The sequence below is a fragment of the Siniperca chuatsi genome, linkage group LG19 (genome assembly GCF_020085105.1).
Source record: "Siniperca chuatsi isolate FFG_IHB_CAS linkage group LG19, ASM2008510v1, whole genome shotgun sequence".
Taxonomy (NCBI): domain Eukaryota; kingdom Metazoa; phylum Chordata; class Actinopteri; order Centrarchiformes; family Sinipercidae; genus Siniperca; species Siniperca chuatsi.
Genome location: NC_058060.1, coordinates 2402097 through 2418737, shown reverse-complemented (window position 1 = coordinate 2418737; position 16641 = coordinate 2402097). Strand labels below are relative to the sequence as shown.

Sequence of the window (16641 nt, the reverse complement as noted above, 5' to 3'; positions counted from 1 at the left end):
AATGATGGTTCATTGTTTATTAACTTTCCAGCAATGTATTTCACAAACTAGTTAGCAACTTACTGCGAACACACCGCTTTGACTTTACCACGTCTGCTCAGCTGTGCTGAGAGTATTATAGCCATAGCAACGGCCAACATTTCCCAGCATGCACTGCCTAGTGCTGAAAGCAGTTTAAGTTAGCTGTTATATGTTCCAAAATGCAAATGTTACTTTTTGTTAGTGTTTGTAATGTGTCTGTTCAGAACGTGGTGGTTTATATGGGTAGTTGTCATTTTTGTGCTGGTTTTTAGTTTTAACCATTAGTGACGTGGCTGTTACATTTCATGACACTAGCTGTATTTTAACTGTGTGAAGCTAGTTCTAGAGAGGGGTTTTTTCTTGCATGTGTTACACTGCTTACCATTGTAGTAGCACCAATATGATAACACAAGCATCCTGCTTAATAATCAATTCAAATTAGATCTGCTGATATTTCTGATAGGCCAATATTAGCTGGCTAATAAACTGGTCAGGCTCTAGTTTTTAACTATTTTACTGATCAACATGATGTGCCTGATGGTGTTATGACTCCTAATGAAACTTAGAAGCTCAGCGTTCTTGTTGCCCTTCAGCATCTGTTTTGAACTTTTATTCAGCCAGAAAAAGCTAATATTTCTCTGTATAATATGACCTCTTTCTGTCAGCTGCTGTGTGTCTGCAGTGGATTTGGAATTGTATTTGTTTGATGTTATATGGTTATTAATGTGTGTTGAAAATGTATCTGAAAATTAAACACGAGTTTAACGCTACAATTTCAAAACCCACAAATTTTATTGGGGACCCACTCAAATGACCACCTGTGGGTCCCGGGGACTCACTGAAAACCTATCAACATCACTGAGAGTGTGGCCCTTGTTGTGTGTGGGCTCCGTCACATGCCGAGTCAGTCCATAGTTATCAAGAACACAACACAGTTCTTTACTCCCTCTGACCTGGAGGTTGTCAACATGGATGTTAAAATCACCAACAATGACTACACAGTCAAAGTCAATACAGATTATAGACAGCAGTTCAGTAAAGTCATCAAAAAAGTTTGCACAGTATTTAGGTAGCCTGTAGATATTTAGAAATATAGCTTGAGAAGAGGAATTCAACTGAAGAGCCACATATTCAAAAGAAGCTAAATTTCCATAAGACATCTTCTTGCACTGGAGGGAATCATTAAACAAAACGGCAACTCCACCTCCTTTTTTATGCACTCTAGCCTCGCTCATAAAGCTGAAGTTGGGAGGGGCAGACTCGATAAGAACAGCTGCACTGTTATCTTGGACTAACCAAGTTTCACTTAAAAACATGAAATCAAGATTGTGCTCAATAATAAAATCACTGATTAAAACTGTTTTTCCTGCCAAAGACCTGATGTTTAATAATGTTAAATTTAGTGCATTAAATCTGCCCAATTCTTCGCGACAGGCTGTGGCTGACGAGAAATGGCTGCTAAATTAGCAAAATCTGCAGAATTGGTTGAGTGCTTCTTAGCACCATTCCTTTTCTATTTCCTATCAAGACAGGAAATGAGAAAGCTACCGGCACACGGGGCACCAGCTTGTCCTGGGAAGAGCCATGAGTCCCATTAGCCTTGCAGCCTGGACCCGGCACACATCGGTTAGAGCTGGCTGTATTGTGTACACAAATAACTGGACGTGCTGTACTTTTAACAGACTGGGGAGACAGAGGATGATTCTCAGGCCGCCGGTGGGGCGGCTGGATGTCGTACCTGTGACAAATGTGTCAAAACTGGCTGAAGACTTGCATTTAGTCGCATTTAGCTTAATGCGACACAATTAAATGCGAAAAGGGTAATGGAAACAGACTTAGTGAATAAATCATGACATGAAGCATGCGACTAGAGAATTAGCACTACCAGCTGTTCATCTTGACCAACCAACCTTTAATATCCGCATAACTGTAGTGGATGGAAATGCAATTCATTTGCATTTTGTTTTGCAGATTTTCTCAAAATCTGGTTAAAATTTACGCTACATGTGGATGGAAACCTAGCTAGTGTTGGCTTCTTTTGTTCACATTAACTTCAACCCATATGTGTATTTTTTTATTTATTTAAATACAAGTAATTTTATTGATTATACATTAATAGAGACATTAAAGCATTAAAGTTTATAATAGTTTATAGTTTAATAAAGTTTTTATCATTTTTGGTTTTTAGCTAGTCTTAATGTCATGGCTTGTCTTGAATCTTACTGTCTTAACCATGAAGATAACCCTTCTACCCAGTCATTCTTATTACCTGACTTAGAGCCCACGTGCTTCTGCTAAACAAATCCTGGAGTAGAATAAAACAGAATTCAAAGCCTCCAATCAAGTCTGCAATTATCAGAGTGATCCAGTCTCAGTCTGAGAGGTCTGCCTCAAATAAAAAGTGTTGTGTCATTAAGAAACCAAAAATGAAAAATCATCAGCATCCTCTGCCCAACCAATTACATGAGACATCACATCAATTCATGTGCAGATAAAGCAGTAATATTCTAGTGGAGATGAATGAGTTGTGGTTCTTTTCAAATTAGGCACTGCAGCTCTAAATTTCCGCTGATTTGGTGACTGAGGCAGAATGGTTTCATTTGTCCCTCAGACCGTCAGTGACTGGCGTTAGCTGCACCTGGATCAGAGCAGGAACCTCAAGCCAGGCGTTTCTACTGTAGGCTTCCCTGTCGGCGTAGTCACATTTATTTCAACAGAAACAGGACTTCTAAGAGGCAGAGCAGGCACAGGTTCCACTGTAACATACACCACCCATATGCTAAGAAGACAAATATGTTGACTAATATTTGTAAATAAATGCACAATTAAGAGTCAATTTGCACAACTCTTTAGGTTTATGTATCAGTGGCATTACAGTTGGATGCTGGAAAGCTAAAGAGCCTCATTTTAGCAGCAGATTGCAGATATTTCTTACACTAAAACTGTCCAGTAAAAGCCATATAATGAGATGACTTTAGGTGTGTATGCTCCTTAGGGCAGAATGAAGCAGGTTCCACTGCAAATCCTCACTCACTACACTGGAAGTATTTCTCTGTTGAGAAACTGTAGTACATGCTGATAAAGTGTGGTTAGAGGAAAAACTCTTTACATATTCAGAACTAACCCCAGGAACGGAGATGGGCTGTGAAGCAATTTTGGCATAGTGGCCGCACGGGATATTGCAACTTGCGCGTTCATCACGCACACTGGCCCAAAAAGCATTATTCCCATATACAATCATTGGAAAAGGAGCAGCTGGAAAAGGGTGAATACATTTTTCTAAGCATCGCAGACTAATTAACATCACATGTGCGCTCACTCTAAATGGGTGAGAGCAGAAGGTGCATGGGCTCAAAATGCCGAAAGGTGGAGACAATTTGTAACATCTCATATCATCATGCATTGCTGTCTGCTACAGTGTCATGTTTGATACTGCCACTAGGGGGCACTAAAGTCAAAAACTTTAAACAAACAAAGTGGCATTAACATTTTAGAATCAGTAAACATTCACTTAGACATTCCATTTAATGAATAATCTTTCTCTCTGTTTGTAGAGACAAATATTCTTGTTTCCACTTTCCCTTGGTGCGTCACCCCCTCCTCTCTCCCCTCACCAACTCAGGGTCTTCGCCCACAGAGGTTTATTGCTTTTATAGCATTCTGCTTTTATGTTTGTTTTCGCCTGCACTTCTAAGGAGGAGCGAGCTGCTCTGCTCTTATTGAAGACAGATGTTTGGTTTGAATTGGACACATGCTGTTCTGTTTTGTGTAGAGCCAAACTCCATTCAAAGGTCTGGCAATTTAATGTGCTGTTGCCTAACAGCGGGCACAGACGCATCACAGAATTTGACTTACCTTTTCAAAATCCTCTTCAATTCAGCATGTTTATATTTCACCAAGCAGTTTTATATTTCAGTGAAATAATTGAAAGGGTTGACTTGTTCTAAGCAGGTGAGAGAGTTCACACTCAAAGGGAGCCAAGGACTATACATGCATTTGTCTTTATTCACTCCTCTTAATTCAATCTTTTGAATTGGATTGCTCTGCAGTCATCTTGTTGCCTGTTGACAGCAAGATAAGACATGTTGTGAGCACATTTTTGCTTTGAGCACTGTGAAACTTTCTGAAGTTTGTTATTACCATATAATTTTCCACCAAGACACACCATGGTAGGTGGTAGCAGATAGTGAGAAACAAAAAAGATTTTTAAAAAGTCTTGTTAATTATGTTGAACAAGACACATTAGATATATTAAGATCAAACTATCAGATTATAACAACTGAACCAAGTCCATGACGACTGAGCAAACTCCAATCACTGATAAAGGCATGGAGACGTGGTTGAAAGCTGCAGAAAAGCCTAGCAGTTACTTCATTTAAGGCTGAAGAATCACCTTGAAGCAGTAGTTCGACATTTTGGGAAACGGGCTTATTTGATTTTATTCCAAGAGTGAGATGTTCAAACGGATATCAATCTCTTGTCTCTGTGTTAGGTACAGAGCTGGAGGTAGGACGTGGTTAGCTTAGTTTAGCATAAAGACTGGAAGCAAGGGGAAGCAGCTAGCCTGGATCTCTCCAAAATTCAAAAATGCACCTACCAACACCTCTAAAGCTCGAAAACAACACGGTGTGGTTTTACAGGGAGTTATGTGCTGGAACTATTCCTTGACAAACAACAGTTTATCATGCGCCCAGTACTTCTGTGCACCATCTCTGGTTGCCAGGGTAACTCACAGTGACAACAAGACTTGAGTGTGAAGTCACTGCACCCAGCTGTTGTTTGCCTGAGCCAGGCTAGCTGTTTCCCCTTGTCTTTATGCTAAGCTAAGCTAAACACCTCCTGGCTCCAACTCTTTACTAAGTATGTTTATAAAAATTTAAAAAAAATGTATAAAAACAGTGCCTTTAAACATATTGTAACTAGGCAGTCAAACCCTGACAAAATCTCTAATGAAGCAGAGTAAACTTTAGAAATTGTATGACAAATGCCCTCAATCCATAGAACCAAGTTAGCTGGCTAAAATCACGTTAGTCTGGATTAGTTAAACCACATCTGAAGAATTGCGGCTCTGCAGGTTTGTTGTTTGTCAGGAATGTTGTTTACTGTATAAGCAGTATGGGCTATACACCAAGCGGCAACCTCCTGGGCTGACAAAACTGCAGTTCCTCGAATGGCCACTCAAGGCAGGCTCCAAAAGCGAGTCAGTCCCCACAGAGCCCCGTGTTAAAATGCCCAACTTTACAGCAGAAATAAACACGTTTACAGCCTGGTACAAACAACTGTTTTGGTCTCTATAGCTAATTTCCCCCTTCATGACAACTGTGAGGGGGGTGAATTTTTAAATAACTCACCAATTGAAATAATATTAAGGCTTAAAGTTATGCATAATTAAGGACGCGGCCGCTTTGAGTGACCTATCAGGTGGCTTGCTGCTAGGTGGTTCAGCAACTAGGCCTCATTCGGCCCGCCTCAGCTCCACCTCTTCGCCCATTTTAGGATTAGCCTGAGATGGCGATGGCTGCACCTGCAGAGCAACCACCCCACTACTCCTGTCAGCAGCCCGGTGGGAGGATGATAGCAGAGGAGGTGGTAGCAGCGTGTGGTTCAAAAGCAGTTTAGCCGACTTCACTAACTTTCAGCACCGGAGCTGAGGGCAAGGGAGCGGCCAACAGACAAGCGTCGCGCTGCCCTCCGTTTCCATAACCCTTCTCCACTTCCTTCACAGCTGGTTTTGTGTTACCGTCATTTTGACGTAAGGCTCGATTTGTGAAGGTAGACGTTAAAGCCTACCTTGCTGTTGCCCCTGGATTGCTCTGTGTACAACTACTATAAAAAGTGCAGTGATTCGACTGACAAAGTCGACTCGGGGTCTTCTGAACTGATGACTCAAATCAGAGACTTTGAGGGGGCAGCCCTCGAAACCATAACTATCAAATTATATTACCCCACTAGTAGGAGTTTGTAGTAGCTAAATCGCTAAAACCCATTTGTATCACATTGCTCTTATTAAAAGCACATATGTTTTCCCATCAGGCTATATGATAAGATAAGAAACTTTATTGATCCCATGCAGGGGAATAGAAGTCTCACAGAGGCAGAGGTGCAAGAACAGATGCATTGTATAGATAAGTAAGCTCAAAAAGCCTAGAATACTATAAGCATGAATGAAGCATGAAAACAAAATAAAAAGGTACTAAATACTATACACACCAACAGAAATAGGAACCAAAATGTATTTAAACAAGAATGGTCACAAATAAACTAAGAGACCGGGACATTGCAATAAAAACTTAAATACAAAAGTCGCACTTCAGGTAATGAGACTGGTAGTGGATGAAGCGTCTTTAGCAGTCTGAGCAGGCAGTAGAGGGTCGTCCAGCAAACTGGACCCACCAGCTCCTTGGTCTTGCTTATACTGAACTGGAGGCCGGTCTGCTAACACCATTACACAAAGAGCTGTACTGGCCTCCATTATTCACCCTCTTCACTGCCTCCAAGTGCTTGCTCATGGTGGGATTTGTTGGGTCTCTGTAAATAATATTATAAAGAGTACGGTCTAGACCTGCTCTGTAGGAAAAGTGCAACGAGAACTTCTGTTATGAATTAGTGCTATATACTGTAAATACAATTGAACTGAATTCTCTGTCGTGCATCCGACAACGGCCGAGTCATCAGACATTTTTTCGTGTACATTCTTCTCTAGTTTCACTTGTTAATTATCTGTACATGTAAATCATTCCGACCTAAACATACAGTAACATGTTGTTCATGTGTTCTTTTGTTGCCTTGCTGCGTGTTGCGTGTTACCACCAGGCCATGGGACATCTTTCAGGATCGACTGCCACACCTGTTCCTGCTTCGCTGGTGACACCATCTGCTCCACCAGAGAATGCCTCGGCCTGGACAGCTCTGATGAGGACCGCCGACACCTAACTGGTCCGTCCGTGTGTTTGTCAAATGCCACACGTGCACCTGTCTTTCAACAATGTAATGGTTTGAACAGGGTTTGACTGATTTACTGATTGATTCATGATTTATTGTAGGGTGTGAGGGAGATTTTATTTAGTTTTGCTCTGATTAGTAGTGACTGAATAATCCGTCCTATCGACGTCTTTTGGAAGCAGTGTTCATTTTGGTACCTGATTTGTTTTGTTAGTTATGTATATTAGATTTAGTCACATTTTTGTCATTTGATTTAGTTTAAGTCAACAAAAACTAACAACATTTGAGTCTAGTTTTTGTTGGTGATGTTTTAGTCTCATTTCTGTCATGCATTTTTTGATTTGTATGTCTTCTAAGCATAGGGTTTAGGCATTTAGGCTACAACAGTTGCCATCTTTGTTGTGTACAGTTAGCATTGTTCCACGTGTTGTTCTTGTCTATCGCAAGGTTAGTGGAAAAGGCACTGACACACAGTGTCCGTGTGAATCAGCTCTGCAGTTCCACAACAGGCTGACTCCCCTCAGTAAACCAGTTGTCATTCTAAACTCTGGCCGTTGAAACAGAGTCCTGCTCACCTAGCATCACCAAAGCTGCCTGTTCTCTCCACTGCAGAGCAGCTGATCATTCAGAAGCTGGATTCACTCACTTGTTCACTAAAACAATGCTGTTCACTGTCTGCGTTTAGCTTGAGAGGAGAAGCTAAAATGTCGGATAGCGTAGTGATTTATCTTCAGCGAACATCTAGAGGAAGACTTAGCTGCCTGACCGTCGCCATTAATCCTGAAATATACTCCTTCCTTCTGAGAGCAGCACTAAAGATAGCCGACTGAAAGTAACGTTAACGCTACAACGCTTAGTTTGTATTTGTTGACGAAAACTGTAATACATTTCGTCATAGTTCTCGTTTGCAAAAGTTACTTTTTATTTAGTTTTAGTCTCGTTTTTGTCATGAAAGAAAGGTTGTCAACAAATCTGTTTTGCCATAGTTTTTGTTGATTGAATTAACACTGCACAGGAGCTGTGTTGGCAGTTGTTAGGAGCAGTTAACATTGATCAAAGAAATATGTCGAGTTGTTATTTCTGTGATTTTTCTCGCTATTTTTCCTGGATCTAGCTAGCTAGCTATGTAGGAAGATGACGTCCCCATTCTTAATCCAAACTTCTGAGCTCTGATTGGTCGAACCACCGTCGATGGTGCAGCAGATCCATTTGAATCGCTAAACAAATGTGAAATGTCGGACCAAGGCCTGGAACCAGGCTATGCTACATCAGCAGTGCTGATTATTGCACAGAAATCGTACAGCTCTAGCTCGTAGCTCTGGTCATCGGTTCTATCAGTTATGATAATATTGTTCTCACCAGAGGAATTACTGAGATTTGGGAACATGTCGACGTCGCTAAAAACAGGTCCCACGGGGCAAGAAACTCGAGCGGTCAGATGATCCAGCCTCCCCAAACACACCGTGTTCTGGGATCTAAGCACTTACTTTGGTGAGTACAATGTTATCATAACCAAAAGTTGTGGTAATGGCCAGAGTTACGAAAATAAACCCCATGTTGTAATAAACGTTGTTTTCCTTTAAAGCTAAAGGCTGCAGCTTCACTGGCTACTGCTACACTGCACACCAGTGCTTCCACTGAACCCCAGATGCCATGAATACTTTCCTCCCTCATACTAGTCGTCATCTCCCCCTGTCCTCCTCCAGGTCTTCCCTGTAGTTGTCCGGACCGCTTCGTCCCAGTGTGTGCCTCTAATGGGCGGACCTATCCCAGCGCCTGTGTGGCTCGCTGTATGGGATTCAAGGACCATCAGTTTGTCTTCGGCCTGTGCCGCCTCAGTAACCCCTGTACCAACAAACCCTGCCAGAGAAACCAGAGGTAGGTTCAGCTGTACAGCCAGTGTAGCTGCTGGTAACTATGAGCACCAGCCCATCAACACTAAGGAAAAACTCCCTCCGTTTCTTATTACTCCTCTCCCTCCATCTGACTGACTGCCAGGTGGTTGTTTCAGGTGGCTGTGGTTGTGGTAAGTGGGGTTAACTGGCCACGAGGCCCTTGTCAGTATGGGGTTTGTTATTCCATTTCATTCACAGATAATCATCATCCCCCACACTCCTCCCATGAGCTTTGACCCCTCACCCACGGTCTAAATACTGTTTCAGAGGCTTTTCCACTCTGACTGGAATACAAATCTGAGGAAACTTATTGTTGCTTATTAACTTATCTGAGGAATTAGCTCAGCTACAGAGAGGCCTTTCTTTGAAACAAGCTCATATTAAGGCCTGTGTTCCTAACTTTCCCTGTTTTGAGGCATTCGAAGGTTTATTTGTCACATACACAAGTAATATGTGTAGAGAAATGCAATGTGGCAGGCTCTTAAGGCTGTCCTACAAGGCTAGTGGGAAATATCAGGATTAGAAAAATGAAATATAAAGGATAAAAATTCAAGATAAAAAGAGAAATGTAAAAATCTAAAATGCACATATGTTGCAATTTGAACCTTTTTCTAAGTATATTTTATCATAATAATTTTTAACATAGTAATTAGTAAGATGTCTCCCTGTTCTCTGATCTGCTCCTGTTAGTTTGTTGTTAGTGGAACCTCAATACTTCCTTCATGTTTACTCATTGTCTTGATCAATTCAGCATAATGTACTTTTCCACAGCAGAGGAACAGTCATGTCATACTTACCACTCTGCTGCTCACCTTGTCTTTTCAGAAACACTGTTTTCATTCACCAATTAATTCCAGTCTGTTCTACTCTGCTGTTTTTACAATCAGTGTTCAGCTACTGTCAATGAAACTCAGCACATCCTGCGCTCATGTTTCACATTCAAAGCTTTTTTAGCACCTCGAAGGCCATAACCCCTATAGAATGGTAAAGTGCCTTTCTAGTCTTCGACCACTCAAAGCACTTTACATGTCAACATTCACACATGCAATGTGCCAACTGCTCATCAGAGCAAAACTAATGCTCATTCACACCCACTCACATAACCTTCCACCCTTTTCGTTCAACATGTGGCTGGAGGGGGAGCCGGGAGTCGAACCGGCGATCTTCCGATTAGCGGACGAACCACTTTACCTCTAAGCCCCTGAGAGAGTATGCGTTATTTGCAAAGAAGATTTATTTTTAAATAATTTGAACCCTTCATTGTTTGCATCCATGTTTGCTAGCCTGCAGTGTTCTCCCTTGCCTTTGTTGGTGTGTTGCTACGCTTCTTGGAGATACCGCCACCAACTGTTTCATTTTTGATGTATCTGGAAGACATTTATCCGACACACACGCACACACACACGAGCTGATTTACCACCTTCACTCACACACACACTAATGAGTGGACGTATGTGTGGAGACCTGCTGGTTGCTATAGTGACAGAGCATTTCTTTGTGTGCTTGGAGGGAAGAAGTTTGCTCCTGTTGTTTTGATCATTTATTGCAGCTTTTTACCAAAATATACTCCTAAGTGTGTGTTGTTGACCTCCTTCAGTGTGTGAATGGATATCGAGGGTGGTGTGTATGTGATCTTAATGCACATACATACATACTATTAGTAGTCTAAAGCTTCTCACCTGGTCTCCTCACATGAGGAAAGAGAGTAGTATAGATGAATGTAAAAAGTCATATTGTTTGTGTTTCCAGGTGCATCCCAAAGTATCGTGTGTGTTTGAGTGACTCGTCGGACTGCCCGCAGTATGAGTGTGTTGGCCGGCCAGCAGCCTGTGATAAGAACAGTGTGGAGCCGGCCTGTGATACCGACGGCCTGGTCCACCCCAGTCTGTGCCAGCTGCAGCAGGCTGGGAAAACCCTGGCCTATATGGGCCATTGCCAGGTAGGTTGCACAAGAGAGCTGGAGGCAGCAGGGCTCAGGGACTGCTGTCTTCCTCTAGAGAAACACTAATTGCTATACTTAGTGCAGACCTTGCTGTTGCTGTGTCGATTTTTTTATGCATCCGTGCGATACAGACCTGGGAGCAAAACCTTGTCCAGCTTCCAGTGTTGTTAAAGCTAAAGAGCACTCAGTAAAGTGCAGTCCTCCATCATGGTTTAATAATCCTCTCAGTTAGCTGTTACCTTCAGAGTGGACACAGTATGACGTAGAGGACAGAGCAGTCACAGACGGACAGCAGAAGTATTAACCTTACGATGCCACTAAAAGGAAAGTTGTAAATCAAGCCAGTAGGTTTATTCTTGTTCTGAGTGTGAATGTGCAGAGGAATTTTGTCAGTTGAGCTTTTGGTCTGTTTGGTCCAAAACAAGGCATCTTGACAACTACAGTATAGTGTCCTCGCACTGGATTTTAGCTCTCAAAAAATGTATCTGACCCTATTTGATTATTTTTCGATTATGTATTGAGTCCTATCATGAATTGAACATATAATGGCGTCAGCATTGATGTCACTGATGTAACCAGTTCGGTGTCCATGTATACAGCTCCCTGCTCTTTGTTATGTTGGCCGTTTGCCTGCTGAAGGCCGAGTAGGGTTGAAACATTGCTGTTTTCAGTCAAATAAGTTGTAAGTCCAGTGTGAGGACGCTATCCTTTCTTCCTTTATTGTTGTCGTTGAATCTGTTGTGCTGCACCCATAAAGGATGAGATGTGCACACAACTACCTTTCTCATCTTGACAACTACAACCATATTGCCATGATATTTAAAATAGTAATCCAGCAATCTTAATATTACACTTTACACTTTAATATTACACTAAGATGGGGGACTTGCAATAGACAAATAAAAACACTTAACTGTTAACACTTTTAAAGGAATGGTCAAAATTTAAGCAGCAGAGTCCGAGATATTGTGACTTTTAGTCTCTAGTATGGGTCAAGTTTTCAGAAACACTGGACCCTACATTTCCCATAATGCAACTCAAGAGTGTCTTTCCTTAAACCCTCCCTGCCTGTCTTTCAAAATGTTAGGCCCCCAGTTTGTAATGCAGACTTTTTGTTATAAATTTGTAGTGTCCAAGTCCATGCTAAAATAACCCTGATGACATCACTATGACATAATCTAGGTTATTTTCTCAGACTTGTCCAAGCTCCTCCAGAGTCACAGAAGACTTTAAACAAGTGATCATAGAAGTTCATTCTTGACCTTGAGATCAGTATATGTCACAAAATAGTCTCAACACACAGGTTCACTCACGAGCTTTTCCAGAGCTTTCATTCGCATCTCATGGTCTTCATTAGCAAATGGTATCTTCAAACCGAAACAGGGGTTACAACTTATCGTGTGATAGACGTTTCACACCCAGCTCAAGTAATGATGCATCCGCCTGTTCCATCTGAGATGCAGCTGGAAGTGTTACTGTACCCCATTACTAGTCAACTGGCTTTGACCTGTAAATCTTGTTAAGGTGCCCCTTTAATATGGATATTTATTTTCCCAGAGGAGGAATCCTGATGTTCTTCATAGCCATCTGAACTTTACTCTGGTGTCACCATCAGGACAACACTCACATTTTAGAGAAATAATAAAGGTTTGCAGTTGATACATCTGCTTGGTGTGTTCTGTTCTCAGGATGCCTGTAGGAAGCCTCAGCAGGTTTGTGGCCATAATGGTGAGACCTATAACACAGTGTGCGATGCCTTCTCGGACCGCGTGGCTGTGGACTACAAGGGCCCCTGCCACGCTGTGGGGGCCGTGTCTGACGTGGCCCCAGACTCTGCGTGCAGTGTAATTCCCTGTCCGCCTCTGTCCACTCCGGGCTGCTGGCCTGTCACCCCACCTGGTGAGTGCACTGCTGACTGAAAAGCACCCTTTTTTTTTTGCATCACCTCACTTGAGGGGTCTTTCCTTGTGACATGTACACAGCGTTTCTGGAGGTTGTGTTGAAATAATCCATGACCTCATTCCAGGAGCCTGTTGTCCCATATGTGCCAGCATGCTGCAGATCCTCTGGAGCAAAGAGCAGATGAACACTTTCTCTAAGGTATGAATGGGTCACAGTTCACCTGCCACTTACTCACTGTCCACTTTAATAGATTCATAAATAATGAATGTGTTAATATAAGAGAATATCAAAAGCACTACAGTCTTTCCTCAGTGTTGTTGTAAGGTTTTAATTGTAGGCAGATACAGTCCCAAAGAACAGTTTCAGTACCATAATGCTCAACAGTCAAACCTAAAAAACACTGAGAGCTATATATAGTCAAACATATTATTATTCTACAATATATTTTTTGAAAATTGACAATAAGGAACATTGATTTGAATAACATGAAAGCAGATTTTGATTAAACTTTTAAACACTGTTTAAAAGTGTTCTCTATCTGGATGCTGCAGGTGGTATTAGATGTAATTACAAGTGTTCACCACTTGGGGGAGCTATAAATCCAAGTCCAAGTCCGCTACTAAAGCTACAAGCTGACGAACAAATATCCTGCACAAAAGAACACAGTGCTGTTACTGTTACTACTGTTTCATCTGAAGTAGTGTTTCACTGTTGACAGTTTTTTTTTTTCTCGATGTTTCCTCATAAAAACACACACACACACACACACACACACACACACTCTATTCATTTCCAGAGAAAGTCTATTGTAGGTGAGTAAATGCTGCCCCTTTCTATCTATCTATCTATCTATGCTCTACAGGAGCCAGTGTATTAGGTATTCTCTGCAGGGGATCAGTACAAGTGCAAACTATTAAGTGTTAGGCAGAGTTGCCAAAATGCTAACTTAACAGTCAAGACGACGTCACAGTTTAGCCATCACGCTGCATCAGAAGAATGAGAGCAGGCATTACTTGGAAAGTGACATAACTTTGAAAGGGAGTCCATGTTATAAGTTGCCCTTATTTTTGTCCAATGGTGGAAAGTAACTAAGTACATTTACTCAAGTACTGTACTTAAGTATAGTTTGAGGTACTTTTACTTTGCTTGAGTATATCAATTTCTTCCTACTTTATACCTCTACTCCACTACATTTCAGAGGGAAATGTTCTAATTTTTACTCCACTACAGTTATGTGGCAACTGTAGTTACTAGTTACTTTGCAGATTTTACATAGAACATATTATACGTTGATAGAATACAATGCATTGTTAAAGATTAAACCAGTGTTTCCCAACCTTTTGTGGCTTGTGCCCTTTTACAAAAACGCACTGTTTGGTCATGGCCACTTGACGCAGTTGAGACCCAACAAGGAAATTCTAATATTCTAATATTCCCCCTGAAAAGCAAAGATTGGAGAAAAGTCCAAAAGATGAACAGTTTTTTCTTATTTCCTCTCCCATTAATTCAATTTTATTTTATTTATATAGCGCCAATTCATAACAGAAGTTATCTCATTGCACTTTTCCTACAGAGCAGGTCTAGCCTGTACTCTTTATAATATGATTACATTGATCATCTCACGACCCCTCAGAGGGGCCGGCCCCCTATGCTGGGGACCATTGGACTAACAGTGTACAAAGCAGTTAAAACTAGCTCCACCTCGCGCAGCTACAACAGAAAAATGCTGCTCTAACATTGATGCGTCAGTATTAACAATCTATAATGTCATGTATGATGAAATATCAGTCACAGTAGACAAGTAAGATGTTGAATGCGGGACTTGTAATGGAGTATTTTTACCACTGTTTTTGTCAAAAGCAAGAATGGCTTTTTAGTTCCATTCAGTTGTCAGGTGAATGTGTTTTTTGTTGGTTTTGAGTGGTGTTACCTTTTTTGTGGTTACATCTTAACCACCTAATCATTTTTTCACATTTGCACAAAAATGCATTACACTTAAACAGTACTACTAATACCAAGACAATTTGCTGCGGTGGCTGACAAAGGCAAACAAACTGCAACTTAAGAAAACACGTGCAAATTCAGAAAACATTGGATGATACGGACCCGACTTTGTGAGTCACAAACCTTTTCAGTGTCCTCTGGAAACACTTCCGTTGTCGTTTTGTGTATTTGCTGCGCATGTGTTGTCAAATTGATGAAGATGTTTTCTTAATTTGCTTGTGTTTGGTCTATTTGCATGTGTTTTCTTAAGTTGCAGTGCGTTTGCCCTCGTCAGCCACCGTAATTCGCTCTAGTACAATATAGGTAGTATTACTTGAGTGAAATTTGGTACAAGCACAGTTCTGTGTTACAGTTTTACTCGAGCTGAGATGTCTGAAGACAGACATCGACACACGGCAGACACACAAGCCCAAATAACAACAAGTTAAAGAGGATAGAGGTGGCCAAACAAGCACAATGCTGCACAGTACATTCAAGTCCCCTTACTCTACAATGCATGTATGTCAACATATTGTTTGCTACAAGTTGGTGGTGCTGGAGGTGCTGTACATCTCAAAAGAAAAATGACTCACTTGACATTCATAACACGCTAATCAAAAGTGGTTTCTTTCTTTCTGCCACCTTTGGCCGCAGCATCCTCTCGCATGCCTCCCCGAGCTTCCCTGGATGTGTGCCCAGCCAGCCGAACAGCAGTAAAGCCTGGACTCAGCTGATGCCTAAACGCTGACATGTTTGCAGCTAATAAGTCCCACTGGCAACTCATTCTGATCAGCTTAATTATACAGCAAAGCCTCTTTGGCTGTTAGTCAACTTGGCTGTAATCCCCAGCACAAGCACATCATAGTAAGACTCCACATTACAGTAAGCCTGTTAATACCAAACACAAGCAGAGCTGATTTGATCTGCAGCTGCTAAGATTCATGAGAATATGAGTTTAACTGTGTTACTGAACTAAAGCTACAGCTTAGCCTGCTGAGAGGCCCCCTGCCAACAGAATATGTTTACAATACCAGCTCATTCATTTATCTTTCATTTATTCATTTTATTAACATTATTCATTCATAAAATGAAACTTTAGGACTGAGGCCATTTGCCCTTAAAGAGGAACTCTAAATCGGTGGAGTACTCTTTTATCAAACAGGATGTGTATTGTGGTTATTATTGCATTTCTTTCCCTCAGGATCCTGTTGCTCTTTTCTAATACAATATTTTACACTACATTAGTGGCAGCTCGGCTCGCAGCGCCTCAGGGACATCCTTTGTCCACCGAACAATGTCGGAGAAATGCTGATTTTTTAACGTGAAACTGCTTTATTAAGCGTTTTACCGGTTTTATTCACCTGGTCCGTTTGTTTTGGAGAGGAGGAGACCTCTGCGGATAATTCGGCTCCCGGTAAAAACCTCCTGAACAATGAACGCTGAAGGAATCCTAACCTGGAGAAGCTGACTGCAATGAAGGCAATGGTGGTGAAGACAACAACTCCCATGATCCCACGCTACTTTATGATATCATCAAACTACGTCTTTTGTTATTGTTTTGATGTGAGAGACCCCTAGCGGCAGAAATTACATACTATGTGTTTAAGTGATATATTTAATATCTTTATATATTCATTCCATTATGAATTTCTTCAGTCACTTCAGTGTACACTTACACACACTTACTTGCACTTATATACAATATATATACACTCACAGTTTATATATCAGTTTATCAGTTCACATAAGCTTACAGGTGCCAGGCATCAGCCAGGATTATAGAAATACGAAGGGTATGATGTAAAGTCTCCCCCTCCCCAGAAGGCAAGACCCAAAAAATAAAATATCTTTATTATTGGTCCCGTATTGTAGAAAGGGAGATTTCCATGTCTTTGTTTTATTTTAAAGCAGGTCTAGGAGAAATGCACACAGCCCGTATTCAGAAACTTCAAACGA

General features: G+C 41.3%; 1 protein-coding gene across 3 annotated transcripts in view; it reads left to right on the top strand.

Annotated features, from left to right (window-relative positions):
• reck (reversion-inducing-cysteine-rich protein with kazal motifs) overlaps window positions 1–16641 on the top strand; it is a 105074-nt gene that overhangs the window by 72291 nt on the left and 16142 nt on the right. For 2 of the 3 annotated variants that reach the window (XM_044176514.1, XM_044176516.1), the window contains exons 15-19: window positions 6835–7008; window positions 8670–8841; window positions 10608–10797; window positions 12489–12699; window positions 12827–12900. In XM_044176514.1, coding sequence (XP_044032449.1) covers window positions 6835–7008; window positions 8670–8841; window positions 10608–10797; window positions 12489–12699; window positions 12827–12900 — 821 coding nt within the window. The remainder of the gene's footprint in view (window positions 1–6834; window positions 7009–8669; window positions 8842–10607; window positions 10798–12488; window positions 12700–12826; window positions 12901–16641) is intronic. The other variant, XM_044176515.1, reaches the window with a different exon arrangement.